At 39.1% G+C, this 8,456-nt stretch overlaps 1 protein-coding gene across 1 annotated transcript; it reads left to right on the forward strand.

The window, feature by feature from the left end:
• Positions 1 to 7,232: 7,232 nt before the first annotated feature.
• LOC116117981 (secreted RxLR effector protein 161-like) lies at positions 7,233 to 7,904 on the forward strand. The gene has a single exon (XM_031403961.1). It carries the CDS (start codon positions 7,233 to 7,235, stop codon positions 7,902 to 7,904), a length of 672 nt encoding a protein of 223 aa, XP_031259821.1.
• The last annotated feature ends 552 nt before the right edge of the window (positions 7,905 to 8,456 follow it).

Here is an 8,456-nt window from a genome sequence, read left to right on the forward strand (position 1 = left end):
AATTAGGCTTAATCTCCAAAGGGCATGTAAGTTCAGCAGAATGAGTATCTTTTCTCTTTCAGAGCCTATCTTATGTTCTCTTAAGAAAATGCTCATTGGTAGTATTTATTGGAAGAGATTTCACTATAATTCTTAAAAGCCAATGGTTTTCCTGGGCCTCTGGGGATCATTTTTAACAGAACTTCCTAAATTTGAATTCCTCATTAAGCAATTTGTGATTAACTGCAAAAATATTGATTTGCTTCTAACATGTAGCACGAGATAGGGCTGTAGTTGAACCACATTGACCTGTCAAGCGCAAGAACATTCAGGGAAAGTTTCAAGGAGTTACTCTTTTTGTTTTCTGTTGATTCTATACTGATTCATACAAACATATTTACTATTTTACAGTGAAAAATTCTATTGAATTATCAAAAGATATATGGAGCATAAACTATATATACACAGAAGTTCCAATAATTTACACAATCCAGTTGGGATTATACAATTCAGTAGCCACAAACTGAATGTTGACCTGTATGTACTTGATGGAAAGAAGCAGATAATGAGCAGTGATAGGCGGTAATCGAATCGAGCAGAGCTTTCTCGAGACCTTTACTTACACCTTGTTGAATGAGTGAGACTATTTTATCCATGAAGACTGCATCACATGGCAATGTAATAGGACCATCACTTNGGTGAGACTGGTTTGTTTGAGTGATAAATAGAAGCGTTTTGGTTAATTGGAGTGTAAAATGGTTTGTGTAGAATGTTTACTCTTGATTTGTCAATTCAATCACTTGAGTTATAAAATTTATGTTTGATGTATCTTGTGATAATTGGTGGTTGGTTTGGAAAGGGATGACTTTTCCATGTTGGTAATTTGAGTTGAGTGAAATGTTGTTGGGAATGTGTTGAAAAGGGGGTGAACTGCAAGTTTTAGAACTTTTTTTAGGTTCAAGTGATAGGATTTAATACATTGGGACTATATTAAAATTCTGCGGTGCGGCGCCATAGGCAGAGGCATGGTACATTCTTGAATTTGGACTAAATTGCCAATTTTGAAAGTTTCTTTGTTATTTTGGGGGTGTAATTGAAGATATTTAATATTTTGGGACCTTATAAATATATCGATAATACTGTTGTATTTATATTTTGTTTACATTACATGAGATGCTATGAAATTTATTATATGCTCATGAGAAAAAAATGTTTTGAGAATAAGTATGAAATGATAGTGGGTTTTCAAACCACCCTGTGTAGTACCCATTCCCCTTATGATGTGGATTTGATTCGACACATGCGTATGATTTGATATTGCTGGCCCTAGGTGGGTCGAAGGCTTGAGCGAGGCAGATATCGCTACAGATGATTTGATATTGCCGGCCCAAGTGGGTCGAAGGTCCAAGTGAGGCAGATATCGCTACATATGATTTGGTTTTGCCGGCCCAAGTGGGTCGAAGGCCCGAGCGAGGCAGATATCGTTAAACAGGATATGATTGTACCGGCCCGAGTGATGCTTGGACTCACTGGGTCGAAGGCTTGAGCGGTGACCGATTCCGCCTAGCAGGATGGATTTATTGGTTCAGCCCGCACGATGTTAGATCTTATCGGGTTAGACGGATTTACCACTAGGTACTAGTTGGGTGAGAGTTTTCACATGTGATTGAGAGATGGTTTGGATATATATATATCATTTATTTGAAATGGAAATTTATAAATGAAAATGTAATTGTATATGAAATGTTTTTAAAATGATATGTGTAGAGAAACAAGAGTATTGATTTGTTTATCATAATAGCTTTCAGAATGAAGTTTTGCAATGAGAGATTTCAGCATTTCTATGAAAGATGTCTTATATTATAAAATGTGTTATGGAAATGAAATCTTATACGCATGAGTGTTTGTATTGTATATTGAAATGTGTTGTTGAAATGTAAAATAGGAAATAGAATTATTCTCTTTGTAATATAGGAAATAGAATTATTCTCATTGTAATATAGGAAATAGAATTATAATAGGAATAGGAAATAGAATTATAATAGAAATGTAACAATTTACTTCCTAGATTAGTTTTGTTGTTTTTGCTATAAATTCATTGTACAATTCATTATGAAATACAAGAAAATATTTCTCCACATGGTATCAGAGCCAAGTGTCTAAAATTTCAAATTTTTTTCTTCTCTCTTTCTCGGAATTTTGTTTTTTTTTTTTTTTTCCGATGACTGTTCTCCGGTAATGATTAGAATCTGATCTAATCACACTAGACTGATCGTCTTCCCATTATCGTCATAACCTGAGTGATTTCGTCGCCGGCCGCTGCTACACGCGCCCTCACACGCCGATCGATTTTTTGTCAGCTTCTGCTCTGATCTGTTTTTTGGCAAGTGTACTGTTTTTCTGGCGAGTGTTCTGTTTTTCCAGTAAGCGTAAGTTTCTGTGTTTCTATCAGTTTCAAGACTTCATGGATTCTTTAAAAACAGCCTCTCCTTAGCATCCAAGTGGTTTTTCTTTTGTATCTCTCCCTCCTATCACCACTGAGCGATTAATTGGGACTGCTAATTATTCATCATGGGCTGCCTCTATCAAATTATGGTGTATGGGTCAAGGTCTGGAGGATCACTTGACCACCAAAGCTGCCGATATTACGTCAGATAAGTCTTCCTAGACTAAAATTGATGCTATGCTGTGTAGTATGTTATGGAAAACTATTGATCCCCCCCTTCACCCTATTTATAAATCTTACCGCTCTTGTGTTGATATTTGGAGTCAGGCTAAACTTCTCCATACAAATGACATTCAATGTTTATATTATGTTGTGTCCAACCTAGTTCATCTCAAACAGCAGGATATGAATATGTCAGACTTCCTTGGTAAGATGGCTTCCCTTAAGATAGAATTCAATCTACTGTTACCAACTGGTAAATCTGCGATAGAAGATTTGGCTCAACAGGACAAGTTCTTTATGGTCCTGACACTTGCAGCTCTCGGTCCAGATCTTACACCTGTTCGAGATCAAATTCTTTCTAGATCCACCGTGCCTTCCCTTGATGAAGTGTTTGCCAGATTACTTCGGGTTTCCTCCCCTACTATTGTGCATTCCCAAGGTGACTCTTCGGTCCTTGTTTCTCAGTCCCACACTCTTCGAGAACAGGGCGATCGAAGTGGCAGAGGAAATCAGCCCAAGTATAGTTACTGTCATTGGTGGGGGCATACCAGAGAGAAATGTTTTAAGTTACATGGTCGACCTACCCGAGCTGCTAATATTGCTCAGGCTGATCACTCTGATCTTCATTCTGAGTCCTCTACAGTGCTAGCTCAGCCCTCCTTAGCTCTCACAGGTACTGATTATGATGAATACTTACAGTATCAGGCCAGTAAGCAGTCTTCTTCATCCATTGCCTCCGTCGCTCAAACGGGTAATTCAGTTGCTTGCCTTTCTCAGTCTTCCGCTTTAGGACCTTGGGTCCTAGATTCAGGTGCCTCGGATCATATTTCTGGTAACCCTCATTTACTTACTCAGATTACAAATACTGTATCTTTACCTCCTGTTACTTTAGCCAATGGGTCTAAAGCCGATGTTCAAGCTATTGGATGTGCAAAACCCCTCCCCTCTTTAGCATTAGACTCTGTGCTTTATATTCCCAAATGTCCATTTAATCTCGTGTCTGTTAGTAAACTTACCCGCTCCTTAAATTGCTCTATTCGTTTTGATACTGACTCTGTTGTTATACAGGATCGCGACACGGGACGGATGATTGGCACAGGACGTGAGTCACAGGGTCTCTATCATCTCCATATCCCATCTACAGCATGCATTGTCTCCGAGTCTCCAGATCTCCTTCATAATCGTTTGGGCCATCCTAGTCTTTCCAAACTTCGGAAAATGATCCCAGGTCTATCTACATTATCATCCTTGAGTTGTGAGTCGTGTCAGCTTGGAAAGCATACTCGTAGTTCTTTTCCAAAGCGTGTCAATAAACGGGCTGCGTCCCCCTTTGAGTTAGTGCATTCAGATGTGTGGGGTCCTTGTCGTGTTAACTCTACTTTGGGATTTAAATATTTTGTTACATTTATTGATGACTATTCCCGTTGCACTTGGTTATTTCTTATGCGCTCTCGTTCTGAATTATTTTCCATATTTTCATCATTTTGTGCTGAAATTAAGACTCAACATAATACTACCATTCGTATATTACGAAGTGATAATGCTCGTGAATATTTCTCTGATTCCTTTACTAAATTCATGACATCTCAGGGAATTCTTCATCAGTCTTCTTGTGTTTATAGTCCTCAACAGAATGGCATTGCTGAGCGTAAAAATAGACACCTCATTGAAACTGCTCGCACTCTTCTTTTACATAGCCACGTCCCTTTCCGGTTTTGGGCTGACGCGGTTCTAACCGCCTGTTACTTAATAAACCGCATGCCTTCTTCTGTCTTACAAGACCAGGTTCCACACTCCATATTATTCCCTGATACTCCATTATTTTCTCTTCCCCCGCGTGTCTTTGGGAGCACCTGTTTTGTTCACATTTTCCCTCCTGGTCAGGATAAACTGTCAGCCAAGTCTACGAAATGTATTTTCTTAGGGTATTCACGTCTTCAGAAGGGCTACAAGTGTTATTCTCCCGCCACACATCGCTACTTCATCTCTGCTGATGTTACGTTCTTTGAGTCTTCTCCATTTTTTCCTCATCCTCCAGTGGAGTCTGATCCGGTAGTAGATGTTCTACCTATTCCATACGTTGCTTTCCCACCTTCGTCTGTTTCGATACCTCAGTCTCCTACTAATACCACTCTTCCTGTCGACAATAGTCTTGTTCCTTTTACAGGTGATCCTGATGTTCCCGCTGCCGTTCCTGAGATCCCTGTCACTGCAGGTCCTGTGCCCGATTCCTCCAATGCCACGGTCCTGTCTCCAGCTGATCAGTTTCCCATTGCTATTCGTAAAGGTATGCGGTCTACACGCAACCCTCATCCCATCTACAATTTTTTGAGTTATCATCGTTTATATCCTTCATATTATGCCTTTGTCTCCACCCTTTCTTCTGTTTCTGTTCCTTGCAATGTTCATGAGGCACTTTCTCACCCCGGGTGGCGTCAGGCAATGGTTGAAGAAATGTCTGCTTTGCATCATAATCATACTTGGGAGTTAGTTTCCTTACCTCCGGGCCATTCGACTGTTGGTTGTCGATGGATTTACACTATAAAGGTTGGTCCAGATGGTAAGGTTGATTGGCTGAAAGCCCGTTTGGTGGCCAAGGGATACACTCAAATCTATGGGACATATTATAATTGACACTTTTTCTCCTGTTGCTAAGATGTCTTCCGTCCGGTTGTTCTTTGCTATGGCTGCCATTCGAAACTGGCCTATGCATCAATTGGATATTAAGAATGCTTTTCTTAATGGTGAACTTTAGGAAGATATTTATATGGAACAACCTCCTAGTTTTGTTGCTCAGGGGGAGTCTGGTTTGGTATGTAAACTTCGTCGTTCTCTATATGGTCTAAAACAGTCTCCTCGTGCTTGGTTTGGACGATTTAGCACAGTTATCCAAGAGTTTGGTATGATTCGATGTGAGTCTGATCACTCTGTTTTCTATAGACATACATCATCAGGGCAGTGTATCTATCTGGTTGTCTATGTCGATGATATTGTTATTACAGGAAGTGATCAAGATGGCATTGGATAGTTGAAGCAACACTTATTCAAACACTTTCAGACGAAAGACTTAGGGCTACTCAGATACTTTCTTGGCATAGAAGTCGCTCAGTCTAAATCTGGTATTGTTATTTCTCAGAGGAAGTATGTACTGGATATTCTAGAGGAAACAGGGATGTCAGATTGCAGACCAATAGACTCTCCTATGGATCCTAATTTAAAACTTTTACTTGGACAGGGGGAGCCTCCTACTAATCTTGGAAGGTATCGAAGACTTGTTGGAAAACTTAACTATCTTACTATCACACGACCAGATATTTCTTTTTCTGTCAGCGTTGTGAGTCAGTTCCTTCAAACTCCGTGTGATAGTCATTGGGATGCAGTTGTCCGGATTTTAAGGTATATCAAGGGAGCACCAGGTAGAGGCTTACTATATGAAAATAAGGGTCATTCACATATTGTCGGATATTCAGATGTTGATTGGGCAGGTTCTCCATCTGATAGACGTTCTACCTCAAGATTTTGTGTTCTTGTTGGAGGAAACCTAGTTTCATGGAAAAGTAAGAAACAAGCGGTTGTTGCAAGATCAAGTGCTAAAGCAGAGTATCGTGCAATGGCCTTAGCCACTTGTGAGCTGGTTTGGTTAAAACAACTAATTCAAGAGTTGAGATTTGTCGAAGTATCACAAATGAAGTTACTCTGTGATAATCAGGCTGCCCTTTATATTGCTTCAAATCCAGTGTTTCATGAGAGGACTAAACACATAGAAATTGATTGTCACTTTGTTCGAGAGAAAGTTCTATCAGGGTGTATTGCAACTAGTTATGTTAGTTCCAACGACCAATTAGCAGACATCCTTACTAAGTCTCTTAAAGGTTCTCGTGTTGACTTTATTTGTAACAAGCTTAGTGCATATGACTTATATGCTCCAGCTTGAGGGGGAGTGTTGAAATGTAAAATAGGAAATAGAATTATTCTCATTGTAATATAGGAAATAGAATTATAATAGGAATGTAACAATTTACTTCCTAGATTACTTCCTAGATTAGTTTTTTGTTTTTGCTATAAATTCATTGTACATCTCATTATGAAATACAAGAAAAATATTTCTCCACAAAACCTACCTGAGCATGCCTGCCTGTTGCACAAGTCCCTGTATGGACTAAAACAATCCCCTAGGCAGTGGTACAAAAGATTTGACTCCTTTATAATGGGAATTGGGTTCATTAGGAGTGCTTATGATAGTTGTTTGTATTATGCTTGTTTTAATAACATACCCATGTACTTACTGCTATATGTAGACGATATGCTAATAATCAGTCAGTCCAAACCTCAAATAGATGAATTAAAAGCAAAATTAAATGCTGAATTTGAGATGACAGATCTAGGATCTGCAAAAAGGATATTAGGGATGATGATTGATAGAAATAGAAAAGAAAATAGATTGAAACTACACCAATTCCCATATCTGCAGAAACTAATATCCAGGTTTGGTTTGATTGGTGCTAAAACTGTAAATGTACCCTTAGCAGGTCATTTCACCTTAAACAAAGTTCAATCACCCAAAACTGATGTAGATAGGATTAAAATGGATAACATCCCCTACTCTAGTGCCATAGGATCAGTGATGTATTCAATGATAAGCACTAGGCCTGATCTTTCATTTGCAATATCTCTATTAAGTAGGTTTATGTCAAATCCAGGAATAGAGCATTGGGTTGCCTTAAAATGGACACTTAGATACATTAACACTACAATGTATGTTGGATTAGAGTATTGCAAAAGAACTCCTGCACTTGATCTTGTTGGGTATGTGGATTCTGACTTTGCAGGAGATCGTGATTCAAGGAAGTCCACCACAGCCTATTATTTCACTTTAGGTGGAAACTGCATTAGCTGGAAATCCCAGCTTCAACCATTAGTGGCACTGTCCACAACAGAAGCTGAGTATGTGGCAGTAACTAATGCTTTCAAAGAGGCAATCTGGCTACAAGGGATTTTGAAAGAGATAAACTTGATGAATGGCCCTGTGACTGTATATTCTGACAGTCAAAGTGCCATTCATCTAAGTAAAAACCCAGTATACCATGAGAGGATGAAGCATGTGGATGTAAAGTATCATTTTGTCCGAGATCAGATTTCAAAGGGAACTGTCAACCTGCTGAAAATTCCAACTGAAGAAAATCCATCTGATATGGGAACCAAAGTTGTAACTGCTGCAAAGTTCAAGCACTGCTTGAACATTCTTCACATCAACTGAATTCAGCAGAGCAAAGAAAGAGTATGAGTACTGCTTGCTGCACCTGCTGGTTACTAACAAAGGAAAGAATAAGGCTTCAAGGTGGAGATTGTTAAATGTGAAGCCTCATTACGACATCATTTAACGTAAGCCAAGAAGTTCCAAAATGACACCGTTGTGACTTAAACCGACGCTCAATCCTGATTGTTGGTTTGAATCCAGATCTAATGGCTGAGGACTAAGGCTGAGTCAAACCTATAAAAGCTGATGACTCTTCAGTTTTTCATTAACGCGTTTTTTCTCTCTGTTCAATATCTCTCTAAGTTACAAATTAGGGTTTGTTCGTGTGGGTGTAAATCTACGGGAAATCTGTCCATTGAGTTGTGTTTCTTGGTGGGGAGGGAACCTGGTGTAGTGTTCTTATCTCAGATTGTAGGTTTACTGTTGTTGGTTCAAATCCTGTTTGATCTTGGTTGAAATCTTGTAAAAGAGAGAGGTTGAGGGTTGTAATCATTCCTGATCGAAATAGAAAGTACAGCGAGCATCCATATTCTGAAGCTCAATGTGGACGTA

The sequence above is a fragment of the Pistacia vera genome, unplaced genomic scaffold (genome assembly GCF_008641045.1).
Source record: "Pistacia vera cultivar Batoury unplaced genomic scaffold, PisVer_v2 Contig829, whole genome shotgun sequence".
In the NCBI taxonomy this organism is placed as follows: domain Eukaryota; kingdom Viridiplantae; phylum Streptophyta; class Magnoliopsida; order Sapindales; family Anacardiaceae; genus Pistacia; species Pistacia vera.

What these genes read in the sequence shown, in the direction of transcription:
- LOC116117981 (XM_031403961.1), top strand. Translation starts at nt 7,233, where the DNA reads ATGGATAACATCCCCTACTCTAGTGCCATAGGATCAGTGATGTATTCA.